This window comes from Cyprinodon tularosa, unplaced genomic scaffold, assembly GCF_016077235.1.
Source record: "Cyprinodon tularosa strain WSP-4 unplaced genomic scaffold, ASM1607723v1 ctg1027, whole genome shotgun sequence".
NCBI lineage: Eukaryota > Metazoa > Chordata > Actinopteri > Cyprinodontiformes > Cyprinodontidae > Cyprinodon > Cyprinodon tularosa.
The window spans coordinates 39,638-65,000 of record NW_024037813.1 but is presented as its reverse complement, the minus strand read 5'-3'; the positions used below and the strand labels follow the sequence as shown (position 1 = coordinate 65,000).

The following is a 25,363-nucleotide window of genomic DNA, read 5'->3' as shown; positions in this document are numbered from 1 at the left end:
CACTGTACTCAAATGGCCTCCACAGTCACCAGATCTCAATCCAATAGAGCATCTTTGGGATGTGGTGGAACATCATGGATGTGCAGCCGACAAATCTGTGGCAACTGTGTGATGCCATCATGTCAATATGGACCAAACTCCCTGAGGAATGCTTCCAGCACCTTGTTGAATCTATGCCACGACGAATTGAGGCAGTTCTGAAGGCAAAAGGGGGTCCAACCCGTTACTAGCATGGGGTACCTAATAAAGTGGCCGGTGAGTGTATATATATACATATATACATATATACATATACATATATACATAAAACTTTATATAAAATAACATAATACATATACAATTACATTTTACAAAATTTTCATATTATTTTTATTTTACATACATATATATACATATATACATAAAATATATACTTTTAAATAAAATATACATATAAATAAAATAAATATAAATATATATACATATATATATAAAAATTTTAAATATATACATACATAAAAATATATTTACAAAAATATTTCATACTATATACATTATATACAATATAATACTACATAAATACTATAGTATACATATATATAAAACCATACATATATACATAATATACATTAATATACATACTATATACATATATTACATATTTTTTTTACATACATAATCATATTTTAATAAAATATTTTATAAAAACCATATTTTCATTTATAACATATATATAAAACTAAAATTTCCCCAAAAGTTTTTGCTCACCTGCCTTGACTCACAAAATGAGCTTAAGGAAAATCCCTTTCCAAAAATTCCAAAAGGGTTCAATATGACGTCGCCCCCCCCTTTTGCAGCTAGAACAGTTTTCCAACCCTCTTCGGGGAAAGGGCTTTTCCAAAAGGGTTTAGGAGTGTTTTTTTAGGGGAAATTTTTTTTTTTGACCATTTCTTCCCCCAAAGGCTTTTGTGAGGTGGGCACACTGATTTTGGACGAGAAGGCCTGGCTCTCTTTTCTCCGCTCAATTCATCCCAAAGGTGTTCTATCGGGTTAGGCCCGGGGACTTGTGCGGGCCCAGCCCAATTTCATCCACACCAGACTCTGCCCAATCCATGTCTTTATGGCCTTGTTTGTGCACGGGTCACATTTCATGTTGGAAGGGAAGGGGCCACCCCCCAAACGTTCCCACAAATTTTTGGGAGCATGGAATTGTCCAAAATGTTTTGGGGAGGGCTGAAGCTTTTCAGGAGTTCCTTTAAACGGGAAATTTAAGGGGGCCCCAAGCCCAGCTCCTGAAAAAAAACCCCCACCCCCAAAAACCCCCCTCCACCAAACTTTAAAATTGGGCACAATGCAGTCAGACAATTACCTTTCCCCTCCTGGCAAACCCCCAAACCCAGACCCGTCCATCAGATTGCCAATGGAAAGCGCGTTTGTCACCCCGGGAAAAACCGGGGTCCCCCAAACTGCTTTTAAGTCCAGGGGCGGCTTTGCTTTACACCCCCCAACAAAATCCGACGTTTTTCATTGCACTTGGTGATGTTGGTTTTGGATGCGTTTGCTCGCCCATGAAAACCCTTTCCCAAAGAAGCTCTCTGCGCACTGTTCTTGAGCAAAACTGAAGGCCACATGAATTTTGGGGCTTGTAGTGATTGACTTGCAGAAAGTTGGCGACCTCTTCGACTTTTGGGGGTCAGAAATCCGCTGCCCCCGCTCCGTCTTTTTTAGGGTGGCCTACCACTTCGGGGCTGAGTTGCGTCCCCCCCAAAACACTTCCATTTTTTATAATTACACTGACATTTGGGACTTGGAAATTTAGGAGCGGGGAAAATTTTCCCACGACGGGATTTGTTGCACAGGGGCACCCCTACCCCAAATTTTCCCGGGGAAAATTCAATGAGCTCCTGGAGCGACCCTTTTTTCAAAATTTTGAAAAAACAGCCTGCATGCCTGGGTGTTTGGGAATTTTTTACACCTGGGGCCCGGGAAGTGTTTGGGAAACCTGATTCCAATAATTTGGATGGGTGAGCAAATACTTTTGGCAAATAGTGTTTACATACATTATACATACTTTATACTCCCTTTTTCCCATATTTTACTTTTAATTTTTTTATACATATATTTATATATCCCATATAAATTAAATATATACATTTTTATAATACTTTATAATACATATTATATTACATATTTTATACATACATATATACTTTATATATATAACATACATATATAATCCCATTTATTTTTTTAACATACAAATTTTTAAAAATTTATAATCCCAATTTTATACATATATATTTTACATATTTATTTTACAATAATATATAACATTATATTTTAACTTATATATATACATATATATTTTAATATATATATACATACATATATACTTTCATATAAAACATAAAATAAAATTAATTTAAATAATATACATTATATATATATGTATTTATTTTTTATATATATAAATCATTTTTTACATTTTTATTTTTTTTAACATACATTATACATACAAAATATACATCCCATTTATACTATGCTGTAAAAATTACCCGCTTTATTAACGCGTTAACGCGAGGCCATTTTAACGGCGTTTTTAATTTTTTTTTAACGGGGAATTAAACGCTATGTGGTTTTAGGGTTAAAATTTTTTCCAAAGAAAAAAATTCCCCTGAAAGCCTGCGGGAAGGGGGGGCCCTTTTTTTCCCCCCAGTCTATGCATTTCTCATAGGCTTTTTTTAAGAGCGGAGCTCCCAAGGGAAAAAAGACGCTCATAAAAGGGGGTGACGTAGTCCCTTTTTTTTAAGCCCCACCACCAACAAACAAGTTGAGTGTAGTAGCAACCGGGAAATTTCGTTTAAAAAAAAGGGATTATGAGGTAAAAGGGAAATCCGAAAGCCCACTTGCCGTCTGTGAAACGAAAACAGGTCGGTTTTAGCGTGTGTGTGTGTGGGGGGTGGGTGTGTCTGTGTGTGGGTGAGGGGGTTTGTGGGTGTGTTCCTTTTTGTTAAGAGGCTGAAAATTTAACTTTTCAGGAGCATAAAACTACCTTAAACTAGTGATGCCCGGTTCTATTGTTTTTTGATGTATTGATTGAAAATTGTTCTTTAATTCCCTTGGTTAATTAACACTAAGTTAACTCTCAAAAAATTTTTTTAGCAGTAGGGAAAAATTTTCTTGTTTTTTTGTTCAAAAGACTGAAATTAAACTGTAAAGGACTGCCCTTTTCCCTCACCCTTTTTTTTCGGGGCCCTTTTTTTTTGCCTAAAATATTTGTTTTTTTTTGTACAGGCCCCCCCATCTTCTTGCCATTGTTTCTAGGGCTAAATCGTATCGGGTGCCTTTTAAATTTTAAAAAAAGAACATTGGCAAAAACCTACCCTGTATGTATTTTTTTGTATGCACCCGAAAAGAATTTAAATGTTTTTAAATTTCAGGAAAAAAATTGCGTTTTAAAATGCGATTAATCGCGATTTAAAAATTCAGGAAATTGATGCGATTAATCGCGTTTAAAAAAATTTTATCGATTGACAGCACAATAATACATATACAGGTGTGGCCCCATAAAATTAGAATATCATAAAAAAAGTAGATTGATTTAAAGAAACCTTTTAAAAAAAGTGAAACTTGTAATTATATTCTTTACTTTTACATACAAACTCATATATTTCAGATTTTTTATTTTGTTTAATTTTGATGATTACAAAGGGACAACAAATAAAAATTCTCAAATTCATCTTTTTCAGAAAATTGGGGAATTTTACTGAAAAACCAATAAAAACAAAGGATTTTTAGAAATGTTGGCCAACTGAAAGTATGAACATAAAAAAGTATAAAGCTGTACAGCACTCAGTTTTTAATTTGGGGGCCCCCTTTTGGCCTGTATTACTGCAGCAATCCCGGTGGGCATGGAGTCGATCAGCCCCTTTTGGACTGCTCAGGGTTTTTTGATACCCCCGGTTGTTTTCTAAAAAGGGGGCTTTTAGCTCTTTAAATTGGGTTTGGGTCGGGTGTTTTGGGCATTTTCTTCTTCAAAATTTCCCCCCCATAGTTTTTTTCTAGGGGGTTTTAAGGTCGGGAAAGAGTTTGCGGGCCAAATTAAGAACAGGGTTTTTTCCCATGGTCCTTCAACCAGGTACTGGTAGTTTTGGGCCCCTGTGTGCAGGTCCCAATTTCCTTTTGGGAAAAATGAAATCTGCATTTTCCAAAAAAAATTTTGGTAAAGCTGCGGGAAAGCATAAAAGTGCTCTTAAACTTCTGGTATGTGGCTGCTTTGGGACCCTGGCCCTCAGAAAAACAAGGGAAACCAACACCAGAAGATGACATGGCCCCCCAAACCATCACTGACTGTGGAAACTTTACCGGGATTTTTTTCCCAAAAAGAAACCTGGATGAAGTGCCTCTCTTCTTTTCCCCCAAACTCTGGGCCTTTGTTTTCCAAAGGAAAATTTGAAAAATTTACTTTCTCTGGGGAACATGACTTTGGACCACTCACCAGCAGTCCAGCCCTTTTTTCTCTTTAGCCCAGGCAAGACGCTTCTAAAGCTGTCTGTGGTTCAAGAGTGGTTGACAAAGGAATGCGAAAAGAAAAAACCCCATGTCTTTCATACGCTGGTGTGGTGGTTTTGAAGAAAAAAAACCCCCACCCCCACTGCAGCCCACCTCTTTGTGAATCCCCCCCAACATTTTTAAAGGGGGTTTTTGTTTCACAATCCTCTCCGGGGTGCGGTTTTTCTCTTTTTGCTTGTAACTTTTTTCGCCACTTCTTTTCCTTCCCTTCGCCTCTCTTTTTAATGTGTTTGGAAAATAAAGCTCTGTGAACAGCCACCCTCTTTAGCGATGCCCCTTTTGGGTCTTCCCCTCCTTTTTGGGCCCCCCAAGGTGCCCGAGGTGTCTTTTGGACAACTGTAAAGTCAGCTTTTCCCCATGATTGGGGTACCCTATAGAATAGATAAAAGGGCCCAAATTTTAAAGGTTTTTGCAGGGGTTAAATTTTTAAAATTAGCTGATTAGATTTGGTGGCACCGGGGGCCATAAATTTTTTAAACCTTTTCCAAAATTTTTCCTAATTTTCTTGGAAAAATTTGTTTTTTTTTTTTTTTTTTAAATTTTTTTTTTTTTTTTTGGGGATTTTTATTTTTTTTGTCATTTTTTAATCATAAAAATTTTAAAAAAATTTAAACATCTGAAAATTGAGTTTGTATTAATGTATGAATTTAATATAAAGTTTCATTTTTTTAAAGGGAAATTTTTCTGAAATCAATCTATTTTTCCCAAGATATTAAAATTTTTAAAAGCCCAGCACCTGTAAACAATATTTTAACATATTTTTTACTTTATTTTATACACATTTATATATCTTACAAATTTTTTTTACAAAAATTTTTTATTCATTACATTTATATTTAACATTTTTTTAAACATACATATATTTTTTACACTTTATATTACTTATTTTCCCTTAAATATATATAACCAATTTTTAATAAATATTATTTATACACAGTTTTTTCATTTTTTAAAATACATTTTATAATTAAAAATAATACATATATTTCCATATAAAATATACATATATATATACATTTAATATACATAAAATATACTTATTTATATACATTACTTTAAAAATTTTAATAAAATATAATATACATATATATATATACATTTTTAACATTTAAAATTCATATTTTATAAAACATATTTTTTTACAAAATATTTATATATACAATATAAAATTCCATATATATATACATTTTTATATATATACATATATATATACATATATATATACATATATTTAAATAACTTTTAATATATACTTTAATATATATATATACTTTATTTTTTACATACATATATATAAAACTTTCATATATTTTATACATATAATATAAAACATATATATAAAATACATAAAATATATACATACTATATATATACATAAAATATAAAATATCCATTTACATTATATATACATAAATTTTATATATACAAAATTTATATATATACATAAATATATATTTATACATATATATATTTTATTTATTACTATTATAACATATATTTTAAACAAAATATTTATACATATAAATAACTAATAAAATATATATACATATATATATATTTACAAAATTTTTATAATACATATATATTTAACTTAAAATATAAAATATTTTAATTTACATTTAAAAATTTCGCATACACATTTTTTCCCTTTAACATATATTATTACCACATTATATATAAAACACAATATAATTCTATTTTATTTTATATATACAAAATTTTATAATACATATATATATTTTTTTTTACATTTTATATAAATAAATATATATATTTTATACATTTTTAAAATTTTAACATATATAATATACATATAAAAATTATATATAACATATATATATTTACAATATATATTATACATATATAAAATATACATATATAATATAAAATATATAATTTATCATATAATTTATTATAAAATATATCATATATTTATATAAAATATTATATTATTTATAACATATTATATTTTTATAAAATATTTTTAAATATTTTAAAAAATTTTAAAATATCAAATTATATAATACATATTTAAAAAAATTTTAAAATTTAAAATATATTTAAAAACATTATATTTATAAAAATTTATTTTTAAAATATATTTACTTTTTAAAATTTTTTTTATTTTATAATAATATAAACAATTATATTTAACAAATAAAAATTTATTATAAAAAATAAAACCCTAAATAAAATATTCTTATTAAAATATATATATACATATATCCCTTTTTAAAAACTTTAATATTTTTATACATAAATATATATAAAATTCTTATATATAAAAATATATATATTTACTTTATATTTTTTTTACAAAAACATATAAATATACCCTATATTTATATATAATATATATATAATAAAAATTTATATATAAATACTTAAAATTAAAAAATTATTTTTTTTATACAAATATTTTAATTTATATACATATATATATACATTTTTCATATTATATACATTTTTTAAATATATATTTTAAAATTTTTATATAATAATTTTATTTTATTTTTATATACATTATATATAAATTTTTATATATATACATATATATTTATTATACATAATATTTTCATATAATTACATATAAATATAATATATATAACCATAATATATATTTTCATTTTTTAAAATAAAAAATATATTAAAATATATATACTTATACAATAAATATACATAAATTTATTTATATACATTTTAATTTATTACATTTTTTTAATTTATATACATTTATTTATACTTATATTTATCCCATTTATATATATTTAAAATTATTTATAACAATTTAAATATATATACTTTATATATTTATAAATTTATATATATATATATATAAAATATAATATATATATATTTATTAGTTTTAAAAATATATATATATATATAAAATATATAATAAAATTTTTAAAAATTTTAAATAAAAAATTTTAAATTAAAACACTATATTGCCAAAAGTTTTTGCTCACCCTTTCCAAATTTTGGGAAAACAGGTTTTCCAATCACTTCCAGGGCCCACAGGTGTATAAATTCAAGCACTTCCTAGGCATGCGGGACTTTTTTTTAAAAACATTTGTGAAAAAATTGGGTCGTCTCGGAGCTCAGTAAATTTTCCAGCTTTGGAAAACTGTGTTTAGGATGCCCCCTTTTGGTCCCAAAAAATCCAGTCTTTGAAATTTCCCGCCCCCTAAATATTCCACGTCAAACTGTCAGCTTTTATTTAAGAAAAGGGAAAGTGTTTGGGAACGACAGCAACTCCCCCACGAAGTGGTAGGCCAAAAAAAACTGACGGGCGGGGGTCAGCGGACCCTAAACCCCCATATGCGAAGGGGTCCCCAAAATTTTTCTCCCAGATTCCCAATCACAAACAGCCCCTCCAAACTTCTGCCCCCTTTCCCAGATTAGCTCAAGAACAGGGGCCAGAGACTTCATGGAAGGGGTTTTCCATGGTCGAGCAGCTGCATCCAACCATACATCCCCCAAGTGCAATGCAAAGCGGGGCGGGATTTCGGTGGTTTTAAAAACACGCCCCCAATGGACCTAGAGCAGTGGGCGCTTCTCTTGGGGGTGACGAATCGCGCTTCTCCCTCTGGCAATCCGATGGACGGGTCTGGGTTTTGGGGGGTTGCCGGAGAAAAGGTACTTTTTTTGACGCCTTTGCCAAGTGTTAAAAATTTGGTGGAGGGGGGGGGTTATGGTGTGGGGGGTTGGTTTTTTAGGGCTGGGCCCTTTCCCCTTAGTTCCCGTGAAAGGAACCCCTGGGAAAGCTTCACATAACCCAAAACTTTTTTGGGGGCAATTCCCTGTCCCCCAAATTTTTTTGGGAACAGTTTTTGGGGGTTTTGGGCCCCCTTTCCCCTTCCAACATGACTGGGCACCCTGCACAAAGCAAGGTCCCTAAAGACATGGATGACAGGGGTCTGGTGTGGATGAAATTGACTGGGCCCGCAAGAGTCCTGACCTCAACCCAAGAAAAACCTTTGGGAAAGAATTAGAGCGGAGACTGGGGAGCCAGGTTTTCGCCAAAAATCAGTGTGGGGAACCCCCCCACAAAAAGCGGGTTCTTTAAATTTGGGCAAAAAAAATTCCCCTAAACACCCTCCTAAAAAATTTTGGCACCTTCCCAGAAAAAGTTGGGAAACTTTCTAGCTGCCCAAAAGGGGGGACCGAAAGTCATATTGAACCCTTGGATTAGGAAGGGGATGTCAAATTAAGCTTCATATGTGAGTCAAGGCAGGTGGGGCAAAAACTTTTGGCCAATAAATGTAAATATATATACCCTTTATATTTATACATAAAAAATTTTTACATACATATATACATACCCTTTCAAAATAACATAAACTATATATACATACATATATACATCCCTATATATACATACATATATATACATTTCATATAAATCATACAAAAATATTCATACATTTATATACAAATATATTTCAATAAATTTATACATATATAAAAACATTTTAAAATAACATACCCTAAATTTATAATATATTATAACATACAAAAAATATATAAAACTAAAAAAATAAAAAAAATTTTACATATTATATACATATTAAAATAATACATATATATTATACATAAATAATTTTTTTAAAAAATATATATTTTACCAAAAATTTTATAAAACAAAATTTTATTTAAAAACATATATATATAAAATATAAAATATATACATATATATATATTTACATATATAAATTTTTACATTTATATAAAATACATATTTTATAAAATACTTTTAAATATATATATATATTATATTTTAAAAAAGTTATAGTCTTTGGGGCCAGGTCTTGAAAAAAAAACTGAATTTGCCAAATCACTTCATTTGGGGGGATTAAACTTTAGTTTTAGATAAAAAAGTAAAAACTCTTGGGGTTATTTTCGATCAGGACCTGTCATTTTTATCCCACATCAAAAAGGTTTCCCAGAAATTTTCCCTTTTTTCATCTGAGGGAAAATTTCAAAAATTAGAAAAACTCCCGGGCCAAGGGGGATGCTAGAAAACTAGTCCATGGGAAATTTGTTACTTTTAAGGTGGAAATATTGTAATTTTTTACCATCAGGAAGTCCACAAAAATGTAGTTTTAAAAACCTTCAGCTGATCCAAAATGCCCGGGAGCCCGAGTTCAATAAAATTAAAAAGAGAGATCTATCTCTCCCCACCCCGGCTTTTCTTCATTTGGGTTCCTTTAATCCGAATAAAAATTTAAAATCCTCCCCCCCCCACATATAAAGCCTTAAATTGGCCCAAACTCCATCTGTTTTCAAGATCTGATTTTTTTCCTTAAAGGGTTTCCCAACAGAAACACTTCCGGGTCTCAAAATCTGCCAGTTTACTATGGTTCCCAAATTTCTAAAAATAAATGGGAGGGAGACTTTTAGTTACAGGCTCCTCTCCTGTGGAACCAAAAAAAAAAGTTTTAGTCCCCTGAAGGGAGACACCCTGTTACTTTTAAGGGGTAGGCTTAAAAAATTTTTTTTTTTTGGGGTAAAAACTTATAGTTGGGTGGCTCCCGGGGTTTTCCTGAGCTATCTTTTAAGTTAAGCTGCTATAGGCCCTTTTGACCTTTTTGGGGGAAAAATAGGGGAAAACCCCCCTTTATCTTTTGCTTCTTTTTTCTCCTTTTTCCCCCTAAATTTTGGGAGAATCTGTTAGTTCCAAACTCTAACCTTCTGCTCTCTTGCTTTTTCCCCAAGTAGCTTTGCCCCCGTCTGTTCCCGTTTGGCTTGACGTATCCTGGAAAAAAAACATCGCTTGCTGCTTCTACAAAAAACCCTTTTTTTATAGATGTTGGAGATCGGCCGGTTTTCCAGTGTGGTCCTTTTTCTGACCGTGGGCTGAGTGGATGTCTCTTTCATTCCCCTTTAATGGGGGTGCCTTTGGGGCCGTCTGCCTGGCTGTGTGTTTTGGCGGGGCCGCCTTTTACCCGTCCCTTTTTTTTTATCTTGCTTCTGTCTCCTTGAACCCCGTCGGGCCCCCGGCAGATGGCCCCCCCACACTGAGCCTGGGTTTTGTGGAGGTTTCTTCCTGGGTTTAAAAAGGGGGTTTTTCCTCTCCACTGTTTGCTACAAGCATGCCTTTGTGGGGGGGATTGTATTTGAGTCAATGAGTCGATGGGAACCCAAATGGGTTTTCCCTTAGATAGAAAACTTTTTTATCAATTTGACTGTTTTATGGTTGAAAAGTAAAGTGCCCTTTAGATGAAAAAGTTTGTGAATTTTGGGGTATTTTAAAAGAAAAGATATAAATAAATGAAATTTTAAATTTAATATATATATATAAAACCATATTTCATATATATATATAAAACATCATATATATTTAAAAACACATATATACATAAATATATATATATATTTTTACCCCCATATATATTTTTTTATTTTACAAATATATAATTTTATTTTTATATATTTTATACATATATAACCCCATATATATACAACACAAAATTATATATTTAAAATATATATAAAATATAATATATATACACAATATAAAAATATATAAACACATATTCAGGTGCTGGTCATAAAAATTTGAATATCATGAAAAAGTAAAATTTTTCAGTAAAAATTTCCCTTTAAAAAGTGAAAAATTGTTTTTTATATTAAAACATTACATTTCCCAAAATCAATTTTTTTAAAATGTTTTATTTTTTTTTAATTTTGATGTTTTCCCTTTACAACCCAAAAGAAAAAACCAAATTTATCATATCAGAAAATTAGAATATTAATTTAAAACCCAAAAAAAAAAAGGATTTATGGAAAAGTTTTGGGCCCAAATGAAAAGTATGAACATGAAAAGGGAAAACCCTGTTTAAAACACTCAGTATTTTGTTGGGCCTCCTTTTGGGTGTATTTCTGCAGCCCAATGCGGCGTGGCAGGAGTCGATCATCTGTGGGATGCTCAGGTTTAAGATAGCCCGGTTGGGTCTAATAAATGGGTTTTACTCTTCTGAATTTTTGGGGTTGGGGTTTTGGGATTTCTTTTCACAAATACCCATAAATTTTCTATTGGGGTTTTTAAAGGGCAAAGGGGAGTTTGTGGGCCCTTTTAAAACAGGGATACCATGGTCCTTCCCAAAAAAAGGGACTGGGACTTTTTCCCCTGGTGCAAAGGGGCCAATCCTGTTTGGGAAAAAGAAAAACTGCTCTCCAAAAAATTTTTGGCAAACTGCAGGAAGCAAAGAAATGCTCTTTAAAAATTCCTGGTATGTGGCCCGCGTTAAAAACCCCGGAAACCTCAGAAAACACAATTTAAACCCAACCCCCAGCAGATGACATGGCAACCCCCCAAAACCTCACTGGGCTGTGGAAAAGTTACACTGGACTTTAAGCAACGTGGATGAAGTGGGGCCCCTTTCTTTTCCTCCCGACTCTGGGACCTTGATTTCCAAGGGAAAAGCAAAATTTACTTCATCAGGAGAACATGAATTTGGCCCCCTCACCAGCCCCCAAACCCCGTTTTCTTTAGCCCGGGAAAACGTTCTTTAAAGCTGCTGTGGTTCAAGAGTGGCTTGGGCACAAGGGAAAGCGACAGCAGAAACCCCTGTCCCTTTTAAACGTCTGTGTGTGGTGGTTTTTTAAGCACTCCCCTCCAGCTTTCAAATCCCACTCTTTGTGAAAAACTCCCCCCCATTTTTGAATTGGGGTTTTGTTTCAAAAATCCTCTCCAGGGTGCGGTTATCTCTCTTGTTGGTACACTTTTTTCGACCCATTCTTTTTCCCTTTCCCCTTTGCCCCTTATTAATTGCTTGGACACTGGCTCTGTGAAAGCCAGCCTTTTAACGATGACCCCTTTTTTGTCTTTCCCCCCCTTTTTGCAAGGGTTGAACCCCCATGGGCGTCTTTTGGACAACCCGTTTAAGTCAGCAGTTTCCCCCGATTTTTGTAGCCTATAGAAAATAGGAACTAAAAAAACCATTTAAAGGCTTTTGGGAAAGGGGGTTTAGTTTAATTTACCCGATTAGAGTGTGGCCCCCAAAGGGGCCCTCAAATTTTTAAACCCTTTTTACAAAAATTTTTAATTTTCTGATATGATGAATTTTTTGGGTTTTCATTTTGTTGTCATTTTGTAATCATCAAAAAAAAACAAAATAAACAATTTAAATAAAATGAAAATTTTTATGTAAAAGTATGAATATAAAATACAAGTTTCACTTTTTTTAAAAGGGAAATTTCTGAAAAAACAATCTACTTTTTCATGATATTTTAATTTTATGACCAGCACCTGTAAATTACACAATTATTTTCACATTATATATACACATATATCACATATATACACATATATTTTATATATACATTATACATAATATAACATTAAACACATTATAACATTTTAAAATATATACATTTAAAATATATTTCATATATCCTTTTACACAATAATATAAACTTTTATTTCAATATTACAAATTTTACATATATTTTCCCACAAATATAAAACACTACAAATAACACACCCCTTTCACACCTATTTTACACCTATATAAAACATTATATACACATATATACATTTTTTATAAATTTTTATACACATTATAAACATATATAAACATAAAATACACATATATCCCCATATATATACACATATAGACATTTTATATACTAAAATATACCCCATATATATACAAAATAATACATAAAATACACTTTTATACACATATATAAAAATATACATATATAATTTTCATATATATAATATTTAAAAATATACATTTATATAAATAAAATATATTTCATTTACATATATAAAACAAATATACTAAAAATAATACATATATTCATATACATATATATATACCTATATACAATAAAATATTATTCAAATATACTTTTATATACATATATAAACATATATATACATATATACATTATACATATTAATATATACAAAATTATACAATATTATTTTTATATTATATATTATAATATATAATATAAATTTTATAAAATTAAAAATTTTATATATTATACAAAATATATATAAATATATAATTTTACAATATATAATACCTAACATAATATATATATATATATAAACATATATAATTTTCATATAAAATATATAAATACATATAATATACAATTTTTTATATATATATACATATATATTTAAAAATACAAAATTTTTTAAAAACATATATATATACATATACAAAATATATAACATATTTATATACCCTATACTTTTATATATACATATAAAAAATACATATACATATATATATACTATATATTTACCCTATACCTTTTAATATACATAATATATATACATTTTCATAAAAATTTACATATATATAAACATTTACATTTTATATATACATATTTAATTTTAAAAATTAAAACATATATAAATCCATATAAAATACAAATATATATACATATATATACATATATATACATATTTTTAACCCTATATATTTACCCTTTAAAATAAATTTATTCTAACAAAATTTTACATTATATAAAATATAAATACATTTTATATAAAATAAATTTTTACATATATATACTATATATAAAACACAAATAAAACCCAAAAATATAATTTCATTAAAATTTTTATACTTTTATACCTTTTATATTACAACAACCCACCCACACAATACCGTTCCAAAGTTTTTGGGGGCCCCCAAAAAACTTAAAGTTGTAAAAAAGAAATTTGGAAAAATAGAGTCAAGACATTGACAAGGTTAGAAATAATGATTTGTGTTTGAAATAGGATTTTTTTACATCAAACTTTACATCAAAGAATCCTCCATTTGCAGCAATTACAGTATTGCAGACCTTTGGCATTCTACCTGTTAATTTGGTGAGGTAATCTGGAGAAATTGCACCCCACGCTTCCTGAAGCAGCTCCCACAAACTTGGATTAATCCATCCACAACGCTTTTTTCCAGTCTTCCTCTGTCCAATGTCTGTGTTCTTTTGCCCATCTTGATCTTTTTCTTTTATTGGCCAGTCTCAGATATTGCTTTTTCTTTGCCACTCTGCCCTGAAGCCCAGAATCCTGAGATTGATGTTGACACTGGTGTTTTGCGGGTACTATTTAATGAAGATGCCAGTTGGGGACCTGTGAGGCGTCTGGTTCTCAAACTATAAACTCTAATGTACTTATCTTCTTACTCAGTTGTGCAACGTGGCCTCCCACTTCTTTTTCTACTCTGGTTGGAGCCTGTTTGTGCTGTCCTCTGAAGGGAGTAGTACACACCGTTGTAGGAAATCTTCAATTTCTTAGCAATTTCTCGCATGGAATAGCCTTCATTTCTAAGAACAAGAATAGACTGTCGAGTTTCGGATGAAAGTTCTCTTTTTCTGTCCATTTTGAGCGTTTAATTGACCCCATAAATGTGATGCTCCAGAAACTCAATCTGCTCAAATGAAGGTCAGTTTTGTAGCTTCTGTAACGAGCTAAACTGTTTCAGATGTGTGAACATGATTGCACAAGGGTTTTCTAATCATCAATTAGCCTTCTGAGCAAACACATTGTACCATTAGAACACTGGAGTGATAGCTGCTGGAAATGGGCCTCTATACATCTATGTAGATATTGCACCTAAAACCAGACATTTGCAGCTAGAATAGACATTTACCACATTAGCAATGTATAGAGTGTATTTCTTTAAAGTTAAGACTAGTTTAAAGTTATCTTCATTGAGAAGCCTTGCCTTCAAAAATAAGAACATTTCAATGTGACCTCAAACTTTTGAATGGTAGTGTATATATATATGCACGTGTGTGTATTTTCAAGCCAGGCCAGAGGGGTGTGGGGGCATGGTATCAGAGATTGCATGAATGATTGAAGACTAAATTTGACTTTTAAAAACCCTATGCCAAACATAGCCAGAAGCGCATCTATATCTAGTGTGAACAAGGAAAGGAAAGCACAAACCCTTATTTTTAACTCCAATACCCAGTCAGTTATTGATGCTGGTACATCAGCTGTTACCGTAGCTCCCGGCAAACGTGTAGTGTGCGCGGCCGCACGAACAGCAGCACGATGACCAGGGTCTGATTCATGTTTGCGGAGTACCTTTGTGCCACTAGATGCATAACTATCCTTCCTGGAGCAAAGTTATGATATACATGTAAATATACTGCTGCTGAGGCAACGCTTTAAAAATTAGGCAGCATGCACGTTTTTGCTCCTCCTGCTGCTTGCAGTCTGAACGTAGCATTAGTTTCCCTCATCCAAATTGCAAAGCCAGAAAACCTCTTCTTTTTGTTAGTTCTTATCATCCTACAGGTCCTTACTCTGAATTTTTTCTGAGTTTTCAGAGTTCCCTTTCTGATTTGGTGTTGAAGACTGACAGGATCATCATAGTGGGGGATTTTACCATCCATGCTGAGATTGAAGGTGGTAAGTGCGAATGTGCAGCCTTTAATGCCATCTTCCCTACGCAAAGCAAAGCCTACAGCCTCCGCTATTCCTCAGGTCTGGCTGCGCTCAGACTTCCTTGGAGCTCGAGGAGAGTCTGTGCAGTATTATTCAATTCATAGGAGTGAAAAAAGTGAAATGAACACTTAATTTAATATGACATAATAAATAAAAAAAATCCCCACCAGCGTATGCACAGCTTCTGTCCAAGTATTTTCTTTTTGTTGTGGATTTTTGTAACGGGGATATCTAGGATCATCCATGGTTTTCATGAACTATGTTTGTTCTCTACCTCCAAACTCAGCATCTCTTCATCCAAGCCTGCAATAAGAAGTTTGTTTTGAAGTTGTGAGAGGTGCTCTTGGAAGACTGGATTTGATTAAACTTTTAAGCCTCCAAGAAATCGTCTTCCTGGTATGTTGAAGAACCAACAGTTTGCATCCAATAATTTGATTAAACGTTCTTAGTTTTTGGGAATATATAGGAATTTTGCTCTTATATGTAGATACCGATTTGTCGTTACTATATTTTAATTTGACAAACCGGATCTTCGCGCTTTTTTCCTGTTTGGTGCAGATCTTGACCTGGCCAGAGCGGAGAAAATATTTACTTTGCTCCGTATTTTGACGGTGAAGGACGGAGAAGACGTACGTGGACGGTGACATGCGGAGGAGAATGGGTGGATGTGGATCAGCTCTCGTGATTAACATGCTCATATACGTCGTATGGAGGACGTGCGTGGCCGAGCGCTGACAGAGGATGTGGAATCAGGGGGTTAGCTTAGCTTGTCTTCGTTCCCAATTCTCCAAATGGAACAGGGAGCTTCTGTGCTGCTAAATGTATGATTTGAGAAAGCCCCACAGCAGACTGGGGCTCTACCTTAGCTGTGGTGTAGTCCACCACCTTCTTGGTGGTCAAGTCACACTTGTTCCCCACCAGCAGCTTGTTGACGTTCTCGCTGGCGTAGCGGTCGATCTCCTGCAGCCACTGTTTGACGTTGTTGAAGGACTCCTGAGAGACAGAACACAGAGCTGTTAGCAGGTGGTTCCGGGCCAAACATGCAGACCAGTGTGCTCCCATAAGGCTACAGTCTGAGTCAGTTAAGTTCTTCAAAAACATGGCTGGGGAGACGAAGCAAACTGCATATTAATGATATGAGAGGAAGGGGAATAGATTGTTCTTGATGATGCGCCATCCCGATGAAGCCATCAGAAACAGATGCTACCATGGACTTTTGCGGACAACTGTCCAGTCATCACATCCTCGGTTGGCATCTGCTGGACTTTAACGGGAGCTTCATACCGGACGATGAGGAGCTCTGGACTAACCTGGTCTGTGACGTCGTAGACCACAATGATGCCATGTGCTCCTCTGTAGTAGCTGGATGTGATCGTCCGGAACCTCTCCTGGCCCGCTGTGTCCCACTGTGGAGAGCAGGACATGGAGAACATCAGAGACGGGGGGTTTTTTTGTGTGTTAAACCTCCCTAAGATCTGTTAACCAGATCCACCAGAACATGTTTATCCCTCTGTTCTCTACTCAGACTTTCTTCTCCATCAGGCCCAACATCTGTTCTGCTCCATCACATGTTAATCTGAGGATCCATGGCGCCCCCTAGGGTGCACCACCACAAATTACATCTTTTGGCACCAGATTCATTTCAGTTTATTCTTCTATAGATTTATGGTAATTCTTGCTCCATCCAAACAGTGACGTTTTTGACAGCCATCTTGAATTTAGTCAATGGTCGTTTCTTAATATGAGTACTTGTGCGTTCTCATGTACTCGTGAGACGTCATCAGCCTCAGCCCTAGTACTGGTCCAGGCTGAGAACGGACAAAGTCCCTGGATGTTGTTCTTGTACCTCCCTCTTTACCCAGCATGCACTGCTGCAGCAGCAGCAGCTTCCAGGTAAGCGCTCACAGAGTATTAAGTTATAAGTTCTCGTTTCTGTTGCCGTTGTTCGATAAAAGTACGTTTTCAGATAATTTGACGTGAGAACATTATAGGCGTCACAAAATCTTTACTTATATAATGATGCCAGAAACGAAATTTCAAGATGTGTAGAAGCTCTGCAGCCTCATTCCATCTGTTCAATAAGAAAACATGTTAACCTGTAAGTGGGAGTCATGGTCCTCTGAGACGCCCGGATTTTTTTAACTAGTAAAGAAGAACAAACTATGCGTTCTTGCATTATAATACTAACTTGTTTAAACTTACATTCTGTTGCCATTTTTAGCTGAAAAAGCTCCATATGTCACACAAACTGATTTTTCGGCAGCATCTCTAATTTTTTGAACCTCCTATCTGCTGGTTAATATTCACTGAGTGCTGCTGTGTGTCTCTCCTTCAACCACGTAGCTACTTTCTACAAATGCGACGGCAAATCAGATGTCTCAAAGCGACAGATCCGATGATGTTACATCGAGAGGCTGGACACAGGAGCAGCACGAGAGAGGAAAAAACACTGACTCAAAACGCTCTGAACACAGATAACTGCACCCAAATCTGTTACCTTTGACTAAAGGAAATGAGCGGAAATGGGGGAAAAAGCGGAGATTATTGGTGGGGACTGTCCACACCAGTCCTTCAGAAAGTTACGCCTGTGTCCAACGTGGCTACCACAGGTCAGAGTGGGTAATCAAGCCAGAACCACATATACAGCTTCACCAAAGCGACTAAAGCTTTAGGCTCCCTTTAAAGGTCAGAACACACCGAATCCATTATGCGTCCAACCCAACAGAAAATAATGTTGGAGGAGGTCGTGGCGTTTAGCGCTCATTGAAAGTCAATGGGGATAATTTCCTGCAGGGGGCAGTGTAGCTCCCACTGAGGGAGCCAAGGTCTAATTTAGTCAGACTGTGCAGCAATAGGGGGTTTTCAGGTGAAGTCACGCTCACGTGACTACTCAGCGCGTCCGCCATATTGGGTGGCAGCCTTAGGCAGTATTCACAGTGAAAAATGGTGAAAACGTGTGTAATTGTTGGTTGCACAGCCCGTGGAGGTGGAGATCAACGCTCTTTCTATCGCATACCAGCCGTAATCGTGAATCAATGTGAAAAAACAAAACAGCTATCTGAACAACGCCGTCACCTATGGCTGACACGGATATCCAGGTCCGATTTGGACGGTGTTAAGCTGGAATACGCCAGAGTCTGCAGTGCTCACTTTGTCACAGGTAATTAACTGTCAAGCATTTAAAACATGTAAGAATATATTAATAATAGGGCTTGGGCGTCATGACGTATTACTTTCCGTGGCCGCAATGTTGACCGTCTCCGCCGCCGCTACTCAGGCTACTGCCTATGACTACCACGTACTGGACTCCCTCTCTCAGCCGTGTTTTAATTTGATTAATTTCACCTTAATTTGATTTCAACCAGCGGGAAAAGGCTCAAATATGTGAGAAACCCGGAGGGTTTAGGGACGTTTGGCAGTTAACATTACTAACCAAACCTTTGAAACACATAGCAGCTAGTTAAAAGTACATTACATGCCTGAGTGGTTGTTAGCACTAACGGTTAGCACTGTTTGCTGGCTTTATGAGCTGCAGCTCCTGAACCCATCCATTCGTAAACTGCACATGAGACTCCAAGGACTTGTAGCTTTGGAACTGTTCGCGCACCGCCGGCCGTTAGCCACCTAGCATAGCGAGCCCTGCGTCGGATTGTTTACATTTTTACCATCTTATTAAAACTCACCCGTCCACGTATGATGGCGATTTCCTTCATGTACATCACTTCGACATCTCGTACCCAACCAGATGTGAACTAGTTGTGAGCCTCTAGACCCTTGTACGCTCTCATTTCCTCAAGAGTGTGCAGAGGGTTTTCACTGAACAACAGGTAATGAACTATGTCGCCGTGCTCTACATTTGGCCAAACATCTGGATTAGTGCTTAACAAGGCACCGTGGAGGGCATAGGGGTCCATATGGTCGATCACGGAACATTTCCTCAGATATGTTCCATGATCTGGTGGCTCTAGCGTGCTGGCGTACTTATCCATTCGCGACATGATATATATGATATACGATAATATGCCACCCAAGATGGCGGACCGGAAGCTGGCCAGTGACGTCACTGAAAACCCCCTATTCAGCAGCAATTTCATGGGTCTGACAGGAAGAGAGTTATCTGTTAATCTCATGGTGAAAGAGTCCGTTTGGAGTCACACATCAGTATATAGTAAGCAGGACGGACTGCTGCAGCAATAAAAAAAAAAATGAATGAAACATTAAAAAATATAAAACTTTCCCCATTACAGAAGTTCAGGAGGACAGAAATGGATGAAGTCATGATCCTCCGAGCCTCACAGAAACCAAAATAAGGAGGGTCAGACAGAGCAGGTAAATGCAGCGTATCTCTCACCTCTTTATGAAAAAAAACTTGGATAAACTTCCCAGATCTCTCTGAGAATCACCTCTCTGCCTCAGTCAGCATAGAAACCCTCCCACAGCGTTTATTTATATGTTTTTCTTTTCTTTTCTTAAGACGTAGATCTCATTAACTTTTTAATTTAATTTTTAATATGTGTATAGCCAAGAGACATAACAGAAAAATATCTGCCCATCCTGCCTAGTCGGAGCCGCAGTCAGTGTAACACGGAAGAAAAAATAAAATCAGACTGGGTTAAAGGTTAAAAAGCTGTAAGCAACCGGTGTGGGAATACCTTAAATTCATAGGAAAGCGGCTGTTCCAACTGTTGAATTTCGGGAATTCTCCTGAAGGGTGAATGAAGTGGATGTGATTGGTAGTTTATCAAGGGGGCGGGATTGTTGTGGTGAAAGGTTAGCAAGCAAGTTTGATTGTGGCCGGTTTCTCTGAAGCATGTCGATTAACCAGTTAGCAACTTAGTGCTAGCAGGTTCCCAAATGGGAATTTCCATTGGGACCAAGTAGCACTAAAGTGGTGACTTAGAAACGCCACTGTCAAGGAACGCTATGGACAGAGGAAACATGCAAGAGGAGGAGAGTTTAGTGTCGGAGGTCGTGGATGAGTCTCCTTAGTCATACATTTTTTTATTTAGAGGAGGAAAGCTGTTGCGGAAGAGGATGCCAGGGCGGCAGAAGCTTGGTTTGGTGTAGAAGGCTTCCAGCCGTACATGTTTGAGCCCTTGCCTCGCAACGCTGCCAGTTCTGTTAGCTCTACGCCTGCTGAAGACACAGACGTCCATCCCCGTGAACACTGGGACGGAACTCAATGGGAAAGGAAATTATTCTGATTTCAACCGTTGCGTATATTATGACTCCATTCTGGAGAGAAATATCAGCTGTTCTGCTGCCATTAACACCTTTGTATATAGATGTTTGAGATGGGCCTGTTTTTCAGTGTAGTCCTGTTTCTCTGACTGTGACTAACTGGATGTGCTCTCTTCACCCACTGACATGGGATCTGGCTCGGAGCTCGTCTGCCTGGCTGTGTTTCCTGTACGGGGCCGCCTTTTACTGTTGCCTTTTGTGTCTCTGCTTCTGTTTCCTTGAACCCCAGTCGGCCTCAGCAGATGGCCGCTCACACTGAGCTGCTGGGGGTGTTTTCCTCTCCACTGGAAGCATGCTTAGTGTAAGGGATTGCATCCAAGCCAAAGAAGCGATGCAATCAACTGGTTTTCCTTAGATAGAAAACTTTGAATCAATCTGACTGGATGATCTGGTGAACTGTAAAGTGCCTTGAGATCACATGTGTTGTGAATTTGCGCTATAGAAATAAACTGAATTGAATATTAGCCGCAACATTTGAATCAAGACGCTATGACCTAAAAAATTTGATTGACAGATGACCGTTGATATATGATTGGCTGAATTTAGATGTACAAGATGACGTATAACTAACTGGCCTGCATAAGATAGCGAAAAAAACAAAAACAAACACAGATTTTAAGACAGGATTTGTTTTTAAAAGAAATTTTCTAATGTTTGTGAAAGTATGTCCTGAAAAAGAGTACTATCTATATGCATGTTTAAGCCAGAATGGTTTGATATTTAAATCAGAGTTTCCTACAACTTTAAAGGGAACGTCAGGTGTTACTATGTTTGAGCAAAAATGGCCGCTCCCAGACTCTGTGATCGTACTGAAAATGATTGTTTATAATTTTTACTGATTAACGATAAATTCAGTAAATCACCGCAAACGTGTTCACTTTAGGTATAAATAATGATCCATTGATTATTCCTTGCTGACAGGACTTCTCCTTTCATACTATTTCTTCACCACTACTATATCACAAAAAACATATATGCATCTTCTTTGTTGCTAAACACCTTCATCTGGCTGGTGCATTATCATTTAACCATGAGCGACCTCAAAATTATTTCCTTGAATGCCAAGGCGGATCGGCCATGTTGTAAAAAGACAGAAGATTATCACTTTCTGAAGAGGGAGAATGCACAAATTGCGCTCCTACAAGAAATACACCTGACAGATTTGGAAAGTGAAAAATGAAGGAGAAGTTGGACAGGACAGTGTTCTATTCATCCTTCAAATTAAAATCAGACACTTACAATCTGGAGCTTGATGGTCTTCCCGTCCAGTTCTATGGTCCGGATCTTAAAGTCCACACCGATCGTGCTGATGTAGCTTTCTGTGTACGTGTCATCCTGCAGAAAGAGAGAGATAGATAGAGATGGAGAGATAGAGATATAGATAGAGAGATAGATGGATGGAGACAGATGGAGATGGATAGAGAGAGAAGTTATAGATAAGCAGATTCACATAGCCTGGTAGCAGTAGCGCTCTCTGAAACACGCTCTGGAGGAAGACAGGATGGAAACTCACCGCAAACCGCAGGAGAAGGCAAGACTTTCCTACACCAGAGTCACCGATGAGGAGGAGCTTAAATAAATAGTCACTGTTGAGAGAGGAGAAGGTTAGAAGAGCACGCCACACTACTTCTGCAGACCAGGACTAAACAAGGCTAAAGCCAATCCGGTGAAACTTAGAACCAGAACCACAGTCCTGCTCAGTGGACACGGGTCACATCAGGCTGGTCTCTGAACCTTCCTCCAAGTCTGAAACGGTTGGTTCTGAAGCTGAACCCAAAGCCTGGCTCTGACGTGGTTCTACTGATCAGCATCCTAAACTTCCTCATCAGCTCCAGCCAAAGACTGGGGCTTTAGTAAGCCTACGAGTTGTCGGTTTCTCTCTATTGGTCCCGTCAGTTCTGCTGCTGCAGGGGTACCATGATCTCCAACCTACAAAACCAATGAACCCAAAGCAGCTGCTCATCTTCCCTGATGTCCATCAAAACACGACCGGCCCGGTCCTATGGGTCGGACACTGACTGAAAGACACAGAACGGAACCAGCACCTGCCCTTCAGAGATCATCTCGTTCCCTGGCTGACCTGAGCAAGATGGCGGCGTTCAGCAGTCGGCGTAAATGTCTGTTGGCCTCTTGGGACAGCTGCTTTAACAGGACAAATACAAACACAACTCTCCATTAAACATGGGAACCGCTTTCTACCTGGTTCCCCTTCAGCTGAGGCTCAGAACACCATGCTATAGAACCTGAACCAAACAACGTCTGGGTTTAAACAGAACCCTTCACAGCTGGGTCAGTGTCAAGTAGCATATAGATCATTATCTGTACCCAAAACTAATACGTACGTGGTTAATTTAGCGTTACTTTTAATGAATTTAGCAGTAATCAGTAAAAAAAATTAAGGTAATAATTATATTACTGGGAGAAGCCTTTTTTTCCCCCCAAATACAGTAACACCTCAGTCCTGCCATCTTCCAGCAGTGACGTCACGGTGCGGTAAGCCTAGCGCCATTCTCCCCGATTTACAAGCAAAGTCAATGAGAACTACTAGACACATCTGCAATCAACAACAATTAACAAAAAATCCCAGTGAACACTGGGACGGAACTCAATGGGAAAGGAAATGATTCTGATTTCAACCGTTGCGTATATTATGACTCCATCCTGGAGAGAAATATCAGCTGTTCTGCTGCCATGAACTCTGGGACGGAACTCAGTGGGAAAATAAAAGATTTTTATTTCAACGGTAGCTTATACTATCTGCAACATATGAATCAAGATGCAGTGACTGAAAACATTTGATTGACTGTTGATATATGATTGGCAGAATTTAGGTGTTCAGGCTGACGTATAACTAACTGGCCTGCATAAGATAACAGAAGAAAAAACCCCTACAGGATTTAAGACAGGATTTATTTTCAAAATACAAATTTTCTACATTTTGGGACACTAAGTTCTGATAGGGAGTACATTTATATACAAGTTTAAGCCAGAATTATTTGACATTTAAATATGACTACCCTACAACTTTAAACTATTCCTGGACAGAATCTTCCATCATCATCATCCTGAGAGGAAGCTCAGACAGGAAGCTGGTCTGATTACCCAACCGAGCTGTGGAGAAATCCAGGGCTGGTCCTGCAGCATGTGACCCACACATGACTGGGCTGCTGAGGACCGAGCCGGCCCGGAAGCAAAGGACCGCTCCAAGATAACAGAGGAGATCCCAGGACCCGATCCGATTCAGAACTGTTCTGATGCTAGAACCGGGTCAGCAGAACCTGAACACAGAAATATGACCTGGTCCAGATTGACCCAAGTACTGAACACGACGAGAACCTTCACGTTTTCACAGCAGATGTGGTTCTTCCGGGCCAAAACAAAACCTCAGGGTTCTCTTCCGGTTCTGTCCAGGTTTATTATTATTATAAACATTCAAAGGACAGAAAATAAATCCCCTGAACAGAACTTGATCGTGCTGCTTGGTTTCCTTCTATACCCTAACCTGGTCACTGGTCCTAATCCACAAACTGAACCAAAATCTCCAACTGGGGTTCTGAGATACCCGGTCCTGGTTCTGCCAGGCTCTCTTGGGCCGAACCAGAGCCTAACTGTTCAGCTGATCTGGGTTTGGGGCGGACAGAAGCTCCCCGCTGCGGCCCTTCCTCCCTGACCGGTACCACACAGAGAAACCGGGCTCAGGTGGGTCTGATGGTGTCCGTTAAGCAGGCCTGGCTAACCTGTTAGCGCGGGGCTAAGCCCTGCTGGTACACTTACTACTCAGGGTTCATCGTGGCGTCTCCGTCCGCGGACTGTCAACCAGGGAAAAACGGGGAAGACGACCAGCTTGTTCTGCTCCTGAAGGCTCGACCCGACTGCCCGCGGTCTCTGTGAAAATCCAAAATGGCCGCAGTTGCAACCAGGAAACGGTCCTAACCAGTCAGCAGCTGGGCCTTGCGGGCGAAGAGGACACCGCTGAATGCGTGGTTCGGTTAAAGCGGGGCCGAGGCTACGTGCCGGAGGCTTCGGAACCGAGCTGAGACACCGGCGACTGATAGAGGAGCTGTGAGTGCAGCGGCCCGAGCGGACAGATTACATCATTTAGTGAGACGTGGCAAAGCAGAGTCAAACTACACGTCTCACACTATT

The 25,363-nt window shown here is 36.2% G+C and overlaps 1 protein-coding gene across 1 annotated transcript in view; it reads right to left on the bottom strand.

The window, feature by feature from the left end:
* LOC119780398 (ras-related protein ORAB-1-like) overlaps nucleotides 1–25,363 on the bottom strand; it is a 29,414-nt gene extending 4,051 nt beyond the window's left edge. The window contains exons 1-5 of the mRNA XM_038280436.1: nucleotides 24,992–25,363; nucleotides 22,731–22,803; nucleotides 22,457–22,552; nucleotides 17,287–17,382; nucleotides 16,838–16,969 (exon numbers count right to left, since the gene is read on the bottom strand). Of these exons, the coding sequence (XP_038136364.1) occupies nucleotides 16,838–16,969; nucleotides 17,287–17,382; nucleotides 22,457–22,552; nucleotides 22,731–22,803; nucleotides 24,992–25,005 (411 nt within the window). The 5' untranslated portion in view covers nucleotides 25,006–25,363. The remainder of the gene's footprint in view (nucleotides 1–16,837; nucleotides 16,970–17,286; nucleotides 17,383–22,456; nucleotides 22,553–22,730; nucleotides 22,804–24,991) is intronic.